General features: G+C 38.2%; 1 protein-coding gene across 1 annotated transcript; it reads left to right on the forward strand.

Moving 5' to 3' along the window:
* The first annotated feature begins 6,085 nt into the window (after window positions 1–6,085).
* fgf10b (fibroblast growth factor 10b) lies at window positions 6,086–17,007 on the forward strand. The gene is made up of 3 exons (XM_032577702.1): window positions 6,086–7,169; window positions 14,880–14,983; window positions 15,977–17,007. Exons 1-3 carry the CDS (start codon window positions 6,710–6,712, stop codon window positions 16,166–16,168), a joined length of 756 nt encoding a protein of 251 aa, XP_032433593.1. The 5' UTR covers window positions 6,086–6,709; the 3' UTR covers window positions 16,169–17,007.
* Window positions 17,008–22,460: the final 5,453 nt, after the last annotated feature.

Genomic DNA, 22,460 nt, shown 5'->3' on the forward strand with positions numbered 1-22,460 from the left:
TTCTCCAAATTAAAATTGCAAATTTTTAGACGTATCGCAAAACAATGTTTTTTTTTTCATTTTTAAATACATATATAGACTGTTCAGTATACAATTGTTAAAATTATTTATACCATTTTAGTGATAATTTTTCTTGGCAGGTTGCTTGCCATCTGCTTTTGGTTAATCCAGAGGGATTAAAAATATGACAGTTTTATTTTTTTTTTTTCACAATTTGTAAACCAAACATTTTTATTACAAACAGTGCAGGATTTCTATCAGTGCTCACTGAGTAAGAAACAAGTTTGGTCAGAAAATATCACCTCATATTGTGCTGAGCACCACTGTTGATCCAGTGTTTGATCTGTAAGTAAATTCCTGTGTTCCTGAAACTGAGACTCTGCAGAGAGGGATGATGTAAGTGCCTTTTCAGGGTGGGGAAGATAACATGACTAAGAGTCGACTGATCACAATAAAGCAGGATGCAGCAACCTCATCTTTTAGGTTACCAGACACTAAGGATGCAACAGCCAAGAACACATTAAATATTTAGGTTCGATGACCAGGAGGAAAACAAGGCCGCCAGTGTTAACTAGATGTATGTTTGCAAGTTGCTGCGTTAGCGCATGTTGTAACAATTTTTGTAGTTGTCTCTGAACATTTTAAAGATTATTAAATTTATTTGGCTTTACCTTGGAGATCCCAGTATTGACGCAGATTGGCTCAACAAACAGATCAAATGAGAGTGGAACGCCATCCGTGCACCAGTTGGCTGTACTTTGGAGCAACTAGGCTGGTCTGGTGGCTCTCATCTGGACTCCATCAGGTTTTGTGTCCTGAGGCGGGCAGACTGGCATCCCTGTACCAGGGCTGCTTCGTTATTAAAGCCTCCTCTGACCCAGTACACACAAGGGCCCCAGGGAACTCACAAAGACACACACATGGTTCCCATAGGTCAGCTTAGTTGTTTGTCGGGTTTTGCGTTTGATTCCCTCGTAGACCACATATGGATTTGAGCTTAAGTATCCCAGAGTGAGGTGCTTTCCTCTGTGCATAACATCTGCCTAATGATAGTGTACCAAAGGAGAGAGGCCAATATACTCAGAACGAGGCCAAGTAAAATCAGAGACACATGACAAAGCTAAGTAAGGTGAATCTGCACAGTTTAAATTGCTAGCATGATGTGGCACATTAGGCAGAAGGAACAGTCGACTTTTTTTTTTAAACAAAACTGTTTTAGTTCAAAAAATCTGATACAATTGTTATAGACGCAAAATGTTACACGTATACAGGATCTGTCTGTCCGTCCGTCCATCACTAAAACTGAACATGTGAACTACAGTACTCATCTTCCAGGAATTAGTCAAATTATGTCATGCTAAAACCACAACCTTCAGTGTGTTTCTCTTGTATGTTGTGTGACAGATGTTATAGTTCATAATTGTTCAGCAAAGTCAAAATGATACATGGACTTTAATATGTAGCATTACCTGAACATTTTGTCACTGTTCCACTGAAATGTCCCTTTGCAAAACTCTTTTGCAGGCTTTCTTCCAGGCTTGCTTAGTGTTTACCTCCATCAGTCTACCCACCATGTTTTACTGAATTGTGTGTTCAGAGTGATATGCAGTGTTAGGTTTCCATATAATTTTGCATGTTGCCTCAAAGTCACATTTTGGTCTGATTTGACCAGAGCCCTTACGTCCAGATGTTTGCTGATTCCCTCCATGGCTTTGGGGCAAACTGCAAATGTTACTTCTAATGACTTTTTTTTACAACAATGGATCCCTTGTTGCCACTCATTCATTAAGGCTATACTTAGAGCGTGCATGACTAAAAGCTATGGGTCTCTGCAGCTCATCTGGAGTTACAAGGGACAACTTGGCTGTTTCTCTGCCCACCTTGCACAGTCTGTTGCTTTAGGTGAATGTCTAAGGGATGGTAATATTTCAGATAGATCACACTTACAGTTTTCAGATGATGCATTAAATAGTTATCAGAGATTTTCACCAAATTTTAATGTTTTATAACCTAACATGGCTTTAACTTTGACTTTATTTTGAAATGTCAAGGCTGAAGACAGATGCATTCCTCATGTTTAAGATTTTAATTTCTAAAAGCTGTCCAAAACACACTCTTTTATTGTCAAAATTACGTGGTTCTTTTGGATTAAATCAAATGTAATCTCCCAAAGTACCATTTAGCATTGCAGCTGAAACACAACAAATTATGGGGTGCTTTCAACATTGCCTGAAAGCACAGAAAATGTATTCTTGTAATATTATTAACATGTCTCAACAGTTTTTAGTGCTTAGAATATTTTAGTCTTGTTTATTTACTAACAATGCTGCCTCTATTTTTATAGTTGTCTGCACATCACTTAATTACATTATCAAAACATTTTTTGTCAATTAAATAAAAGCAATACAAAAACAAACAAAAGATGCTACAGAAGCCAGTTTTCCATTTTTAGTTCAGTAGGTGGCATTTTCACAGTAAAAATCTAATTTATCCTCATTTTTCCCTTATTTTCAGTGGTTTAAATGTTTTTGCTACCTGGACAGACTATTTGGTGTCTCAGATGCAGTCTGGTCACCAGATGATCATTTGGATAGGTAACAAATATTTGAATGCGACTTAATAAAAAAGGGATAGTGTTTCAAGAAAATTTAGAAGGAAATATAAGTAAAACCAGTTTTCCTTTATGGTTTTTATTTTTTTCAGCTGCAACTGTGGAAATTTCCAGTATTTCACAGCTATGTTTTTGTGACCATGTTTTTTGTTTTTTGGAATTGTGCGAGATTGTTGCCAAAGCAGCGGCCTGCGGGGAAGGATCAGGGATATATTTGTTTTGCTCTCTTGTTTCTTGTCCTGAACTTTGGAACGCAATTCCGAGGGATAGATGTATAAAGATACGCTAAATGCTAAAGCTGTGAGCAAGGATGGAGATGAGTTCAGAACCAGCTTCTGCAAATCTCACTTATATTGCATTTGGAAAAAGAAAAAGACGATAGGCGTGTTCAGGTTTGCAAAGAATTTGCTCCCTGGCCTCTGAACAAGTCCTGCAAATCTTGTGTGTCTGTCAGCATCATTTCAAGTCTCCAATCCTCTGAGGACCTCACTGCCTCAAAGAGAAGAGAACTTAAAAGACTTGAAGGTGTATCTGGACAGTTTTAGACTATTCTGTTTCTCAAACTGGTAAAGAATCTGTGTGCTTCTGTCCTACCAGCTAAAAGCAATTTTTTTGCAAGCACAGCAGTAAAATTAAACCTGAATTCAAAAGGTTCCCCAACTGTGTGACATATTTAATCAAAAATATTTTCACAGATAAGTAAACAAAATACAAGAGAAATCACAATTTTAGGATTTTTAAACAAAAGATCACAGAATTCTGCAGACTAATATGAATATGAATATGAATCAAAATCTTTACAGAATAATTCAAAATTGTGCAAAATTTACACCACTAATCAATACAGATGAAGCTATTTCCACCTCTGTGCTTTCTGCAGGTTATCACGGAGAGAAGGGACACTGCAAAGGAAGTGCTGATAGCATTTGTTTTGTTTGGGTCCCCAGTTAAAATCCCATTGAGAGTTAGGAAGTCTTTTTCTCTGGCTGCAGATTGTTGACAAAGTACTAAAACAGGGGCTCAAGGAAAGCAATGTATTTTATGTATTTTATAAAGAATGATTAATGAAAGCACATAAAACTGACAGTGTAAGATTTATTGGATGGATTCTTAGAAATGTCACTAATATCTTTTACAGTTTCCAAATATATTGTCGTTTAGGCTGCAATAAAATTGTCCATCCTGTGCCTGCCTTCCCTTGAGGACTAAATTTTTCAGCGACTCTCATTGGCTGACAGCCACTCAGACACCTGAGTCACAGAGGAAGGCAGAGGTCTGGTGATTGAAACTGGATAGCCTCATTGCATTACAGCATTTCAGGAGAGATAACACACGGTGATAAAGCCTCAAAGGGAAAAAGAGAGGCCTTTGCAAGATGGTAGAGATAAAGCAGCTATCCAGACTGGAAGCAACAATGGTAACTTAATATGATTTTTATCTACAGAGATAGAAGAGGACGGACACTTGTTGAGATTATCACATCTTAATGGGTCAATTTCAATTTGTAATACTTATCCCCTTCACACTCAACCATAAAACCACAGATGTGCCAGATACAAAAAACAAAAACAATTGAAGTAGATGTTCCACATAAATCTTTCACCACAAGACAAAGAAATGTGTACAAAAGCGTAAAAGAGAACATCTATCAAAAAATGAGATTTATTTTAAAATGTACTTTCTTTTTTATTGCGGTGTGAGCTTAGAATTAGGGAATCAGAATGGTTGATTCAGGCAAAAACGAAAGCCCCAACTTGTCTTCCCTCTCCTGTCAGTTAAGGTTTACTAACTCCATCTGTACTTGAAGCTGTGAATTTTCCTTCACTTATACAAGGGATGAACCCAAGCAGGAAAAATGCATCAATCTTTAAACCACTGAAACTGAAAAAAGGTATTTAAATTTTTATATTGTTTTTTTTTTTTTTAATATTCACATACAACATTTATAAGCAATGCTAAGTGAATATTTCCTAAACCAAAAAACTACTAACATTCTTGTAATTCCTTCAAGGATAATTAATTTGAAACTATAATGTCCCTTAATGCCCCTTTGTGGGTGGTGCCAGGCTCATTTCGATGTGTGGCGTTCTCTGTGAACATCCCTGCTGAATTTCATACACAACCATCCTTCAGGTTTGCAGCAGATGATTTAAGAAAAAGAAAATGTGCAGTTAATTGCAGATGTGTGGATGAAAATGCTTTGTGGATGTCAGAAGTCAAGGGGGAAAAATGTAGACTAGGGATTATCACTTGTTATAACATTTTTGAACTCACAAAACCTTAAACAATGAGGCAGATGGGCTACAGGAACATAGGACCACCCTGGGTGCCACTCCTGTCAGTTAAGAACAGGAAACTGAAGCTACAATTTCCACAACCTCAACAAATGAGATTGTTAAAGATTACAAAAATGTTTCCTGGTCTGATGAGATTTGATTTCACTCAGGCTTCAAACAACATGCAAAATATGGAAATATGCAACCTGGTATTCACAGCTGTTGGTGGTGCAATGCCATACCATCGCACCCATTCTTGGGATCCTTTGGACCTCAACCAGCCAAACTATTGCTACTGAGCGTGTCCATTGCTTCATGACCACAGTGTACCTAGGTCCAGTAGGATGAAGCTCAAATTATCTCAAACCGATTCCTTAAATATGAAAGGGAGTTCCTTGTACTCCATTAGCGTCCAGAATTCTCAGTCTATAGCAGAGTCTATACCAGATCTCAGCCTCTGACACCTTTTGGATGGTGTGGGACAGAAGATGTGAGGCAGATAAATCTGCAACAACTATGCAATTCTGTTATTGAAATCTCAGATGAAAGTCTCAAACATCTTGTTGAATTTGTGGTAAAAAGAAATGAAAGATCTTAAGTATCTAGCTTGATACTGAAAAGAAGAGTCAGAATATTCTGTAGACAAAAATACTTTTCTTTTTGCCGGGCTGCAATGCAGCAGGATCTAGGCTTCAACATTACATGCAGAGAGATAAATATGGCCAAGGGGGCATTTTTGCTATAACACACAGTATAAAGCACTAATTAATTTAACCAATAAAGCAATCATCATCACAATCAGCATCCGTAGGCACAGAATCAGTGCTATCAGGCTGCTTCTTCCTGCCCAGGACCATCAACAAAGATAAAGCCTGTCATCACCTCTCACCTACTCTCATATGTTACTTTTGTTTGGAAGGGATTCCTGCACACAAACACACACACACAGAGCAGTGCTTGCTCCCATATGTTAGAGGGAAGTTGAATTTCAGAAGGATGGATTGAGTAACCTTCACAGAACACACTATTATTTATTTTGGTGTCACTCTGCAGGTAATGAATTTGTCAAATCAAGGAAAGGCAAGAACAACTGGGATCAACCCCAGGACCTCCCCAGACGTTTTTTGCATGAAGGTGGAGTCATTGGGAAGAGGAGAGGAAGTGAGATGAGAGGAAAAAAACAAAAGGAGCAGGACAACCGAAGAGAACAGATGGATTGTCTGACATGCAGCTGGATGTTTAGGTCCTGAGTAAAGTGCTTGCTGAACAAAACTCCTGAGGACAAATCAAGATTCATCTACTTAAAACAGGTTGATGTGAGAGAACCCATTTTTATTTTGGGGGGACATTGTTGTAAGATTTGGCAAGCATTTTACCAGGATATTAAGGTTTTTCTCTCCAACTATGAACTGCCTGGAAATTCAGTGATCTCTCTGGATCAACTCAGGATATCAATTTAAGCATCAAGGGCAACCCCGAAAGAACTGCTGACCACAAGGATAACCCTGGTTTGTTTCTGAAATCTATGACTGTTTTTTTTTTTTTTTTTTCAATAATCAGTTTTTCATTTTCAGTTTGGAAATATCAACTTTTAACGCACAGACCTGGGTGTGTTTCTCGGGTTTTCAACATTCAAATTTAATTCAGCTGGATATCCTAAAACTTTATGCAGGTGGTGAAAAGTTTGGACACTGCAGTGCGATCACCTCAGCCAGTCTGGAGTGTGGAGGGCTCCCCTCCCTGCCCTCGTAGTTTCTCCTCACCCCCAGCAGCATGTCCCAGGCTCCAAGGCTGCCTCTAGTCCTCCTCACAGCACACTACCATGATCAGATGGGCTGCTGGAGAGAGTAAGGCTGCATTTGCCTCGTTCTGCTCCTGGGCCGGCTTGGGGGTTTACTCTGGCTCCGGGACCAGCTTCCGATCAAGGTCATCAGGACTGCTTTCCTCCCTGACTTTCTCTGTGTTGATTGCTCTCCTGGCTTTCTCCCTGTGCGTTCCTGAAGTTGCGTGCCGTCAGAACCGCAGAGACAGACTGAGGTTCTCCGACCTGGAAACATCTGGGGTTCCACTGAACATTTCAGAGAGCAAATTAATCTCTAGACCTAGAGCCACCAGGGGCCCGCCTGGCCAGGCTGGAGGACCGCAGGGGAGGCATGTGCGCAGCTACAATCACCTTCAAGGGGACATACGTAGGAGAAAGTTGTTCTCTTTCCAGAAGTTTTTCCTGAGGATCGATAGAAATGGACAAGTCAATGGAACCAAGAGCAAAGATGACCCACTCAGTAAGTAAAACCTCTTAATATGTAAAGATAAAATCAGAGCAGGGGAGCCAATTCTGCAGATGGGGACCTCATCATCTACAAACTATTAATTCAGGACTAAGTTTTAAAGAATATGAAACTACCTGGCTATGATAAATAAAACCTATTTTCCCAGACTGCTGGTTTGACAGAAGAATTTTCAATTTGAGTTGTCCTTTTGTTTTAAACCAGACATCTCACTGATATCTCTCCTGTCCAAACACTCAGCACAATGATGGTAGCTCTCAGTTGGCTTAAAAAGGAGCAGGAGCAGATAACTGGGCCATTATCAAGCGGTCTTCATAACCCAGGGTAAACAGCATTGATAAGAGCCACAGAGGAACAGGGCTGGTGCAAGGGGGGGCACATGAATGTCAGGCTCATTGATATTTTAGGCTCCTTTTCTTTTTCTCTTTCTGTTGTCTCTCACTCACATTGCTGTTCTGCGAGCACAGGTTGGAGTAAATTGCACATTCTCAGTCACATTTGGGACAATTGTTTGACTTTTTCCACTCTAAGAAACGTGTCTTTAGAAGTGATTACACGTTGTTTGTTTCACTGGATCTGTCAGTAAAGCAGCATTCTCATTTGTAACCCAGCATTCCCATCGAGCTTCGTGTGTGTGCGCCTATCAGGCACTCACATGTTCCCCATGGGTGTATGATCATAAAGTAGAAGATAGAAGATATTGATGCATGCTCTCAATTTTTTCATTTATGTCTATGGACCATACATAGTGGTAGAAGGAATTGATGAAATGTCAATCAATGGATATAAAAGTAGGAAAATGGGCAAAGAAAAAGGGCAAAACCAGTTTTTTAAACTAGTTAGCTGAACAAATCTGATGATTTTTTTGGTAGATAAGATGTCAAGAGTGCCTTTGAAAATTAGAATATGCCAATGGTGTAATCAACCAGCCGAGGCAGACCAATCAATGTCAAACAGCAATTACAGTGAAGACCAAAAATCTTTGAATTTGACATATCAGTGATTCATGACAGAACTATGATGAGAGCGTAAGCACTGCGATGAAGGAATCATGTAAAGTAAATTGCCATAGAAACATCAAGAAACTTGCAGATACAAATCTTTACATATACTTCTGTCCCTCTTTCACGCTATTGTTATCTTCTTTGCAATTCAGTAGCAAATTATTAGGCTGGCTTAGATTTTTTTGAGACATAATGTTTAGGACAGCTGTCACGTGTACCACACATAGGCACCACTTTGACAGTATTTACTTCTTAAATATAGCTACTCTCAATCTCTTGTTACACTATGCAAGTGCTCTGTGGGTGGGATTGGAGATTCACTCATCTTGGGATGCCAAATGCTTGAAACTGAAAGTGAAACTGATGCGATGATATATTTTCAGAATAATTCAGGTAATATTTATCTGACTATTTACTTATAGCTCATTGACATTTCATTTCCAGATGGCCATTTGATCTTGAACACTGGGAAAAAATATGGTAATTCATGACACTGTAGCAAAAATAAACAGCCCTGTCCTGTTAAATGCAGAACTCTGTGAATTTCACACTCCTGGTCCCAATACACATGACCATTTAAGCCATTAAAATGCATCATAAAAAGCATAAATATTTGAAAGACAGGACTTGATGGCTCTCTAAATTGGCTTTCTTAGCCTCAGAAGAAACTAAAAATTGGTTTTCATAAAACTTTGCTTTTCTGTGAAATTTTTTAAATGAAGCTTAAAATATTTAGAATTATCTATTCAGATCCCTAAATATTTGTACAAAATGCTAAATCAAACTCTGATCTGAACCCTAAAGACCAGCGATAAATAGAATAGAAATCGCAGTTTTGAATTGGAAAACATGTTAATTATTTTACATTCAAACATAACTCAGAAATAATGAAATGTTGTTTTAATAAGGTGTGGATTCAACAGCTTGTCATCTGCGAAAAACTTTACATGACACATGCACAGGTTCAAACGTGTTCTTCATTTTCCCAGTCTTCCAGTCGCACAGTCAGTGTATATAAGAAGCTTTACTTCTCCTCTTGGAAGAGCCTGACCACACATTCAATCAAAGTGACTAAAAGGAAGTAGCATGGGGGAAGCAGAATGTCAGGGGAGATGTTTGTTTGGACAAGGTCATGACAGAAGAAACTTTATTGAAGTGATGCCTTTACTGCTACCTTTGTTAACAGTTTCTTTTAAGTCGTAAAACTGGAGTGGTGCAAGGAAGTCTGACTCAGTATTTTTTGCAAATTTACCTTATGTTTGTTTGGAGGGTGATTTGCTTCTTTGTCTTTATTTTTACTAAATCAGTGTGTTTTCCTTTTTTTTTTTTTTTTTTGAAAAGTCATTTAGTCTTCGCAGTGATGAACACCAGGGTGGGAGGTGAAAGGGAGATCCTCTAGAGGTACAAGTTCATGAATAAGCTGGCTGAACGTCATTGTAGCCACATCAAAGGTGTGCATCTTCAGTATCAATGGTGGTGCCATGAACAAGCTGTGTCCTAAGGGGGTCTAGGGACACTGTGTGTGGATTATTTAGCATGTGAACTATCAGGTTCACATGGTAAAGAATACTACACAACAGCAGCGTCAGTCTTCTTTTTCTGGCCCCTGGGGCTAGGCATGATCCCAGAAATGGCGTCTTTTGTAAAGGACCCCTCATGGTCTCTTGACGTGACAAGCAGGATTTTCCTTCCTATTCTGCTTACAAAATGATACATTTGGTTTATTTGGTCTATTTTAAATGGTGCATTGGATGTGAAGATATTTGGTTTCAAGCATTGCAGTTGACTCTGCAGAGACCCGGGTCTCTCTGTGTTACAGAGCCAGTATCCAGCCTCCCACAGATTTATGGGGATGCCAGTGTAAAACTGTCCCACATGGCTTTCCAGCCCGCCAGGGGCCTGTGCAGAGGTTACAGAGGCAGTGAGAATGGGAGGCAGAGAAAGTCCTGAAGTCAGCTAAGTAGCTATCTCCATGGTCTGAGTGCTTAATTAAAATATCTATGATTCACAGCTGACTTTTTTTATATTTATAGGCAACTAGTAAGTTTAAGTGATGAGTGAAAGATTGCCAAATAAGACCCAGTCTAACGCCTGGTGGTGAAACAGTTTAGCTCATTATCCTTGATGGTGTGAGAGGGGGAGTCTGTCAAGATTGAGTGTTAGTGTATGCATGGGATGAAGGCCATGTGTTCAGCGCACTTTGTGACATAGCTCATGAAGTGTGTTGGGGTGTGCGTGTGTGGGTGCGTGTGCGTGTGTGTGTGTGTGTATGTCGTTTTCTAGTTAAATGTGCTGCATGCACATTGATCTTTTTTTAATCAAAGTAAATAAAGACAGTGGTCTCCTGGGTGTCTGAAAAAAGACATAAAACTTGTCATATGGGGTCTCAAGTGTGGCCATTATCAACTGTTTGCTTGGTCTGCCCAGGTTTTGTTAAATGGATTTTCTCATCAGAAACAGGTCAGGAAAAAAATAATTGTAGAAATGGAATTTTTTTCTATTTTGTGGTCATATTTAGATGAGCAAAAAAAATTAATTTTGAATTTATTTTCATGTTTAAGATAAAGAAGTGAAAGATCACTTGAAAAGAAACATGAGAAATGTTTGTATCTTTCAATATTCTCCAAATATTATACTGTGACTGCAGGAAAGGCTGTTTTTCCCTGTATAACTCAAAGATGTTGTCCCACATTTCTTTAACAGTAGAACAAATATAGATGGTCAAGAGCATGTAAAAACCTGTAAAAAAATTGTGGTATGAGTGTTACTACTTAGATATAATATAATTACCTTTCATATGCACCACTGCTAGAAGATTTACACAAATGCTCACTCTAATTTCACAGCAATGATGCAATAATACAAGAATGATATCTGGGGGTAGCAGGGGAACAGGAATAGGAGTTCATCCTGTAATTGCTGAGTTGCTGGTTTGTAGCCCGGCTTCATATGTCTTAGTCATTGTGTCCTTGGACAAGTTACTTCACTGCCCTGCCTGCTGGTGGTGGTCAGAGGGCCCAGTGTCTCAACTGCATCGCAGTCTCACTTCTGTCAGACTACCCCAGGGCATCTTTGGCTACAGTGTAGCAACTTAGTAGTTATAATACTTGTGAATGTGTGAATGAAAGTAGTGTAAAGCACTTTGGAATCCTCTGGGCTGGATAAAGCAAAGTACAAGTACAGGACATTTTCTATTTACCCAATATCATTTTGTGCTATGCAAACGTTCACATTTGTGCTGATGTAGTTTCACTCACCTCAGCATGATGAGTACTTTGAGATGCTACAACTGATGGAAGTCTGAATTCTGTCTTTCAACTAATAATGACCATTTGGCTCCATATACAGCACAGACCAAAAGTTTGGACACACCTTCTAATTCAATGGGTTTTCTTTATTTTCATGACTATTTATAAGGCAAGAAATCCCACTTATTAACCTGACAGGGCACACCTATGAAGTGAAAACCATTTCAGGTGACTACCTCTTGAAGCTCATCAAGAAAATGCAGAGTGTGTGCAAAGCAGTAATTACAGCAAAAGGTTGCTACTTTGAAGAAACTAGAATATAAGGGGTATTCTCAGTTGTTTTACACTTTTTTGTTTAGTGTAAATTTCCACATGTGTTATTCATAGTTTTAATGCCTTCAGTGTGATTCTACAATGTCAATAGTCATGAAAATAAAGGAAACTCATTGAATTAAAAGGTGTGTCCAAACTTTTGGTCTGCACTGTATATATATAATATTTAACTTTCTTCCCTGTCTGGTTAGATTAGACAACAACACACTGGTAGTTTTTTTTTATCATGGCAACCTAGTTTTTTTTTTCTGACACAGTTGCAAATTGTACATTTTCCCCCCGAAAGCTGACTTTTACATACTTGGCAAGATAAGAAACAGTGTGAAAGCAGCCTTTGGGTGAAAAAAAAAAACAACAAAATGCTACAAGCTGCTAAGTGCAACAATTTTGTTTTTGGCATACAGCTGTGGAAAAAAGGCCCACCTTCAGTTCCTACTGGCTTAATCTGTTTCACAACCAGCATGTAATTAGGTGCTGTAATTCCAAACAGGAAATGCATGCAATATTCAAAGGGAAAACAAAAGCCACAATATATAAATTTCCTTCTAGATAGCCTCTTAAAAATGGTAGTTATTATTTATTTTCCTCCAACATTTGTAGAAAAGCACATTCACCTGTTACATTTACTTATGTGTGCGCATGTTGAGTCTGTGTGTGTGCACGCATGCATGCATGTGTGCACTTTAGCACGCGTGCATGTGTGTATATACAACCTGTCTCGCCCCTGCCTCCGGTGGCTGACTTTGATCAGTGATCATTACAGCCTTTCTAATCCTCACTCCACCCCCAGTCTCACTGTCATGGCTCCTCTGTCCTCCTCTGTTCTCCTTCCTTTCATCCCTCCCATGTTTACAGAGCAGCCAGAGACTGCCATAGATTGTCTTACATCCTCACTCCATACCTGACATCCGATCCCTTACAGAAAACCAGTTCCACTCAGATCTTCAATGGCCGTTGTGTCACAGTCCCCACCACCGCCTTGCGGCTTCAGACCTCACAGCCCCTAGGTGCCACCGTTTGAACTAGAAACTGATACAGCCAAGACCTCAAGGACAAGGAGGGAAGTTGCTGTATATTTAAGAGGGGTATTTGTTCTTTTGGAGGGGGTGGTGGTACACCTGGATTCTCCACTGTCCACTCATGTACACGGCTGGAGACCTCAGGCAGAGGAGAGTGGGAGCGACAGTGGACCAGAGCGCCACACAAACAGTCATCAGACACAGACGGGACTGCAAATCTGATCAAAGGATGTCATTGACTCTCCGGAGTTCACGCCCCCACGCCGGTCTCCGTCTGTGTGTGTGTGCGTGTGTGGGCGTGTGTCTGTGTGTGCCTACACATGGATGCTTATCGAGATAAAATAACGACAGCTCACAGGAAGTGGGGAAAGGAAGTCAGGGAGGGCGGCAAGAAATCAAACTTGTCATGGGAACCAGCAGGACTCTCTCACAAACACACACCAACAGCAAAACACGAGACAAGTGGGCTCTGTGGTCAGAGGACACATTAGGAAGTTATATCTCTCTGACCTCTGATACTGAGACCACACAAATAATCATGGCTGTCTGCAGGAAAAACACACGCTTGTTATCCCAGGTATAAATTAACCCCTCTGCCAGCCTATGAGAAACCCAAATTATTTGTGTAGCCTAAATACCAAACAGAGCATAAACAGCCAGAGATTCTCTGTGGAATCTACCTATTAATTTTCCAACAAAATGACCTGTGCAGCTGGAATCTGTTACGCAGGTGTAGGCTGTAAACTAACTTTATAATATCACCAAAATGATAAATGTGCTCAGGAATAATTGTAACCTTAAAAAGAACTCCCACATATTCCCACATGTAAATGTACTGCACTTTGAAGGTTGCTAGTCATTCAGAACCATGGTGCTGAAACAAGTAAATCTGCTGGTATTTGGGCTGCCTGAGGTGGTACTCCAAAATCTTAATAGCACTTATTTACTAAAAAAGATGTGAATAAATTAATGGATAAACACAGGCAGCATAAAAGATGAGTCAGAGTCAACTCCAGGTGTAAGCAAACACTGCTGCTCTGGGCCCAGACGACAACAGGGTGCTGCCTAGATAAAATCGTTGTACAGAATATAAATCTAAAACACTCTTGTTTCTGAAATCATGTTTTTCCAACAGTAAGCAGATTTTTAAATCTGCTCCCAAGTTTTCAAATAGAAAGTTTCCTAGTTTTTTAAAATTATTTTTTTATAATTTTTCTTTTTTTATTTCAGTACTAATTAAAACTTGTTGTTGTTGAAATGATTGTTCACTGGATACAAGCAGAACACAAAATAATCTTATCTGCACAATCTTCTTGCAACTGTCACAATCTAAATATTGTTTTTACATAATTTTACTCTAACGCAGTTTACAGAAAATGTATACCTTTCTGTCATGATTTTATTTTATCTATCCATTTAAAGAAATAATGGGAAGTCACTGTAGAAGTGACTCACATGAGGGTCACAAAAACCATTGTTGCTATACAATTAATGAAATTCATTGTCACCTTGCTAGTTTATGGACATCCAAAGGTTACACAATTAAATGAAAAAAATTAATCTTTCAGTTTTGGGTTGGGGTGGGGACAAAAAATTAATCAAAATTAATTCATAAGTAATGTATAAAATAAAATTGTTTTCATTATTAAACATATTTGTCTTATTGGCAAAAATTCGACATATTTATTTCCCCACTTATTTAATTGTTTTATGGTTATTTGCTAGTAAAGTGTGAAAACCAGTTGTGTTAAAGTCTCAGAGTACAAATGAAGAAGCTTGAAATTTTTTAAAGATTATCTAGATGCTGCAAAACCTCAAATCACATCCAAGTCATCCAAATGCTTGTAATTGAGACTACAGTACTTACAATGGATTTCTCTGTATTTTTTTTTCTTTCAAGCATTAGCAACACACTAAAGAAGTGTGTGGAAAAAATATAAGTATATGGGATGTGCAGATCTGAATTTGACGTCAGCTTGTAAATGTTCCAGCAATCCAGAGATTCTTTATGAAGTCATAGTGCATGCAAAGGGATTGTTTGTTTATTTTGATAATCACCATATAATGATGTAATCTTTTTTTTTTTTTTGTATTTCTTAGGTATTTTGGAAATCACATCAGTGGAAGTGGGAGTGGTGGCCATTAAAGGGCTGAACAGCAACTACTATCTGGCCATCAGCAGGAAAGGAGAGCTGTACGGAGCGGTTAGTATCCAAGTCAGAGGTCAATCTGAATGCTCCACAGAGACAGATAGTGTTAGATTGTTCGGTTTTTATCACAGGCAACCTGATCTTTACCTCCATGCCAGTTGGATCAAATCCACAATCAGGCCTGTGGACACATGCAGACCAGCAGGAGAGCTATGCAATTACACAGCTTGTCCAAAGACAAAATGCAGAATAGGGCAAAGCATGCAAAATCCATCATAGGGGTGGTTTGGATATTTTGAAGTGAGATCCTGTGAAGGTATTGTCAACAATAGTTCTCTTACCTCTAGTAGAAAATTGCAAGATTGCTGTGAGCTTGTAGAAAATTAAATGATTCACAGCTTGATGTTATCCACCATATTGACTCTTTATCTCAGCTGCTTTTAACCATTTAGAACAATTCAAACAAAAACAAAAATTCATAGAATTTAAAAAATTTTAGCACACAAGAAACTTGAGTTTGCTCCTGGTTTCTTAGTTGATCAATGTCCATGTTACAATGGGAGATTTTGTAGGTAATTCCAGTGTCACTCAGAAACAACCGAAATGGCATGCTGGTGAAAATAAAATATTCCTTTAAACCTAAATCTTCCTTAGCTAGTTATACAAATTTGGTGATGTCATAATTTAGCTATTTGAGGACAATTTACTGTACTGAGGAGTTTATAATGTAGATTTTAAGTTATTTACATGTTTGGCCAACATAATAACAAACTTAGTGTTTGTGAAAATGCAGATGGTTAATGTCCATAGTTTGTGCCGTTCATCACGATTAGGTGCATTTTCTGCTTCAATTGTTCTAAATTGCTAAAATAAGTTAAAATGTGTGGTTTACTGTTTAAGGAGTTTGACTTTTCTACACACTCACAATAATCTCACACGAATGCGCTTTAGAGCTTAAGGAGGAGTGTTTATAACAAAAATTGATCTGCACTGGAAAATGACCCATTTTTCACCTCGTCTGACACAAACATGCTTCTGATTTTGCAGAGAGAGTTTGGTGTCGACTGCAAGCTGAAGGAGCGCATCGAGGAGAACGGCTACAACACCTACGCATCGGCTGAGTGGAAGAACAAGAAGCGGCAGATGTTCGTGGGGCTGAACGTCCACGGGAAGCCGCTAAGGGGAATGAAAACCCGGAGGAAGAAAACAGCAACCCACTTCCTTCCAATGATGGTGTGAACCAAGGAGCCCACCTGGAGTGGAAACAGATACACAGAGCACTGGACATGAGAGGTTTTAAATACCAGGCAGCCATGAATTAAAGACATGCATTGAAAAATCTCTCATTTGGGAAAAGAAAAAGGCACTAACACTGTTAAACGAAGTGAACTCTGATTAGGTTGAGATTGCTTATTTCCTTTAGGTGAGAGATGTTAATCTGAGTTTTGAGTGGCACCAAAAGCAGGGGTCATCTTTATTTTTTTACTGTGCCAAACAGTTTGAAGCTGAAGTCTGTGGACAACAGAGAAGATACTATCCAAGCTAGATGTATCGAAATATGGTATTTATAATCCAACTTCTCCAGAGAGGCAGGGAAAAAGGTCTGGCAGAAAATGGCAAAGGTAAAAATCAGATTATCATGACAGCATGAAATATTAAGAATTAAAGCACATTTAAAATAATTGTTTGATACTTAACCACTGAGTTTTTGGCTGAATTTTATTGATTTATTTATTTTTGTGAGATATTTAACTGGAAGGAACACCAGCAATCCTCTGCGTTCTACTTTTTATAGGGTCTCTCTATCATGTGAAAATAAAACTACTATTCTTCTCTGCAGCAGTGTGGATGTTTGTTCCTTCTCATACAAAGGGCACAGAAAGCTGCAGAAAAAAAAGCAAAGTATCAGCACATGTCCTGAGAAACGCTGGCAAGCGTTCAGGTCAGGGTAGGTCTCATTCTTATCTGGCTTACTCTGAGGTAGGGAGGGACAAATAGCAGTCATTAATGCTCGGCCAGATCCTCCATGTGGGAACCATTCTGCTGATGATTAGTTCCCAAACAAACAGGGAAACAAACCACAACAAAATTGCGGAGAGGAAACTTCCCTGGTGTGACCTGTAGATATTGACATCATTTCCTAATGTCATCCCATTCCTGTAGCAACAATTCCTGATTGTGGAACAGACAGAAATCAACCACATTTTATAATAATAAAATAAAAAATAAAATCAGCTTTGTCACGCTTAGCCAGATCCTCTATTCAAAGGAGGTCTAAGGAGGAGCATCTGAGTGTGTGTGAGGGGAAGAAAAAGAGATATGACCTGCGTCTGACCGCCCACTTCCCTCAGCAATCATTTACAAACACACTAATCAATGACAGCTGTCTTGATGGCAGATGAAAAGACTGTGCGGGGAACATTAACACCACAGGCTTCCGGGCCTCATGTTCTCTTATCCTGCCTTTTAGAGCATCTATCTCTGAACAGACAGTTAAAAAAAAACAGAGGAGGAGTGGAAGAGGAAGACAGAGACATGGAAGAAGGACAGACAGACACAACATCTTCCTTCTGAAACTCCTCGTTGGTTCCTGACTAGAACAACAACTAGAATGAAAACACCTATCTAAATTTCTTCTCTTAATTTTTGGCGAACGCAAAGATACAGTATGTGTTGGATATTAAAGCTAAATTTCTAAGCTGCCAACTTCCTGTTAATTCCACCACCGATATTGTTTTCCATTCCTTATTGTAAAAAACGACTTTCATATATTTTACTGGGATTTTGAAGTTATAGACTGGCAAAAAGTAGTTAATAACTTTGAAGGGAAACAATAAAGATAGAAAGTTTTTAAATTAAATAAAATCTTAAACATGTGGTGTGCAATTGTATTCACATCACATGAATACATGATATTTTTGATGTCCTTAAATTAAAATCATCTTTGTTTCTGGTTTCTTCAAGGAAAACCAAAACCAAGGACACCAACCAGTAGGAAGTCATGTTGACGTTTAAAGCAGAGTTTGTCTGAAATCTAGAAATGCTAAGATCAAGACACCAAGACAGGCCAGCTAAATCAAGAGAGGTCAAGCTAAATAAATTGAAAGATCCAAAAAAGAGAGTATTAATCAGAAAAGCAGCCGAGAGACTGAATGGGTTTCTCCAGAGAGTCACAGCTGCTGACTAAACAATAATTATTAAAGTATTTAACAAATCTGGTCAATATGGAATAGTGGCAGAGAAAGATGTAGTTGAGAAAAAATCCTTGGAGATCCAATTTGCTGTTTAACAAAAGACACAAAAAACCTGTAGAAGAAGCTCTGGACAGATGAGACCAATCTTTTGGCCTTAAGTACTATGTGACAGAAAAGTAGGAACTGTACATGACTTAGACTTAGACTTAGACTGACTTTATTATCATTTTGCATGCACAGGGTGTATACAGAACGAAATTTCGTTGCATACGGCTGAGGACAATGTTTTGAGGTTCCAATGTTATGAGGTTACTCCAGAATAAAATAAAATACAATATAAAATATAAATATAAATATAAGTATAAAATATAAAGTGCAGGAATGACAGTAAAATAGAAGTTATTGAGCTATGTATATGTGCAGGGTATGAAGTGGAGACCAGTTTTTGAGTGCAGTCCAGTTAAGAGTTCAGCAGTCTGATGGCAAGTGGGAAAAAGCTGTTTCAGAACCTGGTGGACCTGCACCGGATGCTGCGGAACCTCTTTCCAGAGGGCAACAGGGAGAACAGTCCATGGTGGGGATGTGAGGGGTCACTGACGATGTTTCGGCCTCGGGACACGCAGCGCTGGGATGAAATGTCCTGAATGGAGGGAAGGGGGGCCCCGATGATCCTCTCTGCAAATCATCACCCTTAACACACAATTTTTATTCTAAAACATGGTACAGGAGCCTAATGCTGTGAAGAAGTTGTTGTTTGTTTGTCTGTTTCAGAAAATACAGCAAAACTGTTAATGGAATAATGGAAGACAGAACAATCCTGGAAGAAAACCTGCTAAAGACTGCAGACATGAGCCTGGGGTGGAGGCTCACCTTCTAGCAGGACTCTAATCCTAAACATACAGTCAGATGAATAGGTCAAAGCACGATTCAGGTATTTCAATGGTTTAATCAAAGTCAGGATGTAAAGTAAAATTGGATTCTGAAGGAAGACTTGAACATTAATGTTTACTGATACTCTCTTTTAAATGTGACTGAGCATGAGGAATTTTGCTGAAAAATTAACCAAAGTCCCAGTTTGTTGATGTGCAAAGCTGGCTGACTCATCCCAAAAGACTTGCAGCTGTAAGAAGGTGTACCAGTAAAAGGTACTGGCATGCAAACGTTTTTAGTTTTTTTCCAAATTTTAATTTGCAGGCTAGTTTTGTGGGGTGGAAAAGTCTGTTTGACTTTGGAAAAATTTGAAATTTACTTTGTGAAGTAATTCATTTTCCCTGTGCATCAAAAGCTAGGAATTGCAGGTCTGTCATGAAAAGAAAAAAATCACAATGGTGCATTCTCTGTGTCTAATTTTAAAATAAAATGGGTGATGAATAATTGGTCATTGTACAAACAGAAGTATGCTTTTTGTGTAATTTGTGGATGACATTTCAGGCCTTAAAGAGAAGACAAAGTTTGTTCTCAGCATATTTCAGCAGCCTCCATGCATGGTGGGATAAATATGGTTACATTAACTGCTAAATATTTAATGTAACTACATCTTGGCACTCATCCAACTATGAAGGGAGCAGCCAGCCGGAGTTGTATATGAAATGAAACTATGGGTGATGAATGGTCATGTGATTGTCATGCACTGATTACGGCATCAGTTCCTGCTATATGTGCAAGTTCCTGTTTAGAGGAGGATTTGTCTGTGATGTTTGGATCATTGCCCTGATGCAGAACCCAAGTGTTCTTGAACTTAACATCATAAAATGACAGCCGAACTTTCTCCTCTGGGATTTTCTGGAGAAGAGCAGAATCCATGGGTCCGCCGGTTATGAGTCATTATGGTGCTGACCACTCTGGGTATGCTGTTCTTTTTGTCAGTTTCATATCAAATGTAACATGACACACCCCAGACAAAACACACACCGGGCAAAATACACTTCACATTCTATATATTCTCTCAAAGGTCTCATGACAATGACCAGCTTGTTTTTTTTGTTTTTTCAAAATTTGATTTTACCAGAGAAATCCATGATGGATGCTTTTTCTGTCTATTCTTTTTTTCTCTATATTGAATTATGTACATTGACCACAGCTCAGGCAAACGAAGTCTGCAGAGACAAAGATGACGTTCTCGCTTTTTTCTGACCTTCAGGTGAGTCAGCAGTTCTCTACTGGAGTAATTTTGGGACTTTGACTTCCTTTTAATCGTTCCTCTATTTGCAGATAGTGTGATACTGTTTGTTGCCTTTTTGGTTTTTTTTAGCTTACTTCAAGTTGTCTTTGCAGTTCTAATTTATTGTTTCTAGCAGTCTGACTATAATCAGACGTGGGTGCGGCTAGTGCGACTGGAGCAATGAGGTTCATTACCTCATGATTTGACAAGAATCACTGTTGTTGTTTTTTTTACACTGGGCAAATTCGGTTTGCATAACTGTTATCTCATAATAAATTATATCATCATTTTAAAAACTGCATGTCGCATTTCTACAGGATATCCTGTATTTCAGGTAAAATTTTGCTTTATGATCTTCTCCCAACCTTCCAAAATAAAAGAAATTTGTATGGGGACAAATACTATTTCACAACAACACAAACGAAATATTTTATTGTTGAAACTTCAGCAGCTGCTCTTTGTTTATTTCCAAATCAGAATTTTATTGAAAGGTTTAAAACATGAGATTATATAATGTCATATTAAATTAGCTCATTTTTTCCTGGGCCACTCTCTAGTCTGCTCAGTTTGTGCATTTATTGTTTCACGACCTTCATATTCCTGTTTTATGATTTTCATAAAATTTTATGCAGCTTCATGTTGCTGGGGAATCAATATAATAAAGCAGTTAATGATGAAGTGAGTAACCAGCCAGGGAGAACCTCATCCACACAAACGCTCACACACAAATCCCAGTCATTCGTCACCTTCGCATTCTCAAGACCTGTGAATGTTTGAACTCTCTCCAAGAATCTAGCATGGGGAGAAAACGGCAACAATACTGGACCCACTCTGATAATCTTTTATCAGAGTGGGTCTCTGAATTTGTGGCTTAGGAATTCTCTGTGGCATAATGCGATCCAGCTTTGGGAAACAAGTGGAAAATGCCTGGAGGCCAAAAACAACTAATGAATGCTTACGTGGGGATGTCTGGTGCAACACATGTTTGGAGAAGGCTGCTACTGAGAGAGCTCTGATGAGTGGTGCTTAATTCCATAATCTACTTATTCTGTGGTGGAAAAAATGTGTTACTGATCTCAAACGTTTGGCAGTTTAAAAAGCTGAGATGAGTTTTATTATCATAAAAGTCTATTTTGGAAACTGCTGAAGTTATAAGCCAACAACCACTAACTCCATGGAAAATGAGGACAGATTGGTCATGTCCTTGATATTTATTCAGGGAATTTTTGTTTGTTTTGTTTTGTTTTTATTTTTGCCTTCTTTTAAAAAACTGTGCATGAACATTTTAAAATTGGGTATTTTCTTATTAAGACAATGAAAAAAGTAAAAAATAACTGTAAACGTAAAAGGAAACTTTCTATCATTTTGAAAATTCAAAAGAAGACTGAAAACACATATAAATAACATTTTCAAATGAATCCCTTTTTTTGCATTGATGAAAAACACAAGTTGTCTATTGTGTCACATTTTTCTTTTATTTATTTGTTGTTAAATCTAATTTGTATTAGTCTGGAGCTAAGTAGATAAAAAACAACTACTTATTTAAAGTGGAATAAAAAAAACACAATATTCAATTCTTGTTAAGTTCAAATAGTTAAGATGTTTATCTTTTATAACCCTCTGCGGCCTATGTTCTTCTTTGTTCTTTTAAGATGCCCTGAAAAGGTTTTTACTTCAGAGAAAAACCTTTTTCAAATGAAAGCTGGGGTATTGCATTGTTAAATGTGTATTGTATCTTTTTTAATGGATAAAAGTTTCTGTAGGTTGTTGAATGGCAAGCCAACTTATCATATAATAGGAATATTTTGGATGTCTTAGAATTTATAGCATCAATGTTATCAGTAGTAAAAATTTTGAAACATTTTGGAATGATCTAATTCTAATTTTAATCTCAGATTTTGGAGGGAAAAAAAGTCAGATTTTTTTCTCAATGCCCACAATCTCTTCATTCCTTTCTAAATAATCTTTTATTTCCTTCCTACTTTGTTTAGTAGGAAGAAATAATCTTGATCATTTCAGTCTAAATAGGTCTAATATGCAGCCCAAAAAATTTAAAACAGAAACTTACAGCTTTAAACACTTTCGACGTTTAACTTCATACTGCAATCTCCTTTTTGTCACCTCTCGACAAATGTATACTTATATTAAGATGAAAGCGATTTGACTATTTCTTAAA

Source organism: Xiphophorus hellerii, chromosome 12, assembly GCF_003331165.1.
Source record: "Xiphophorus hellerii strain 12219 chromosome 12, Xiphophorus_hellerii-4.1, whole genome shotgun sequence".
NCBI lineage: Eukaryota > Metazoa > Chordata > Actinopteri > Cyprinodontiformes > Poeciliidae > Xiphophorus > Xiphophorus hellerii.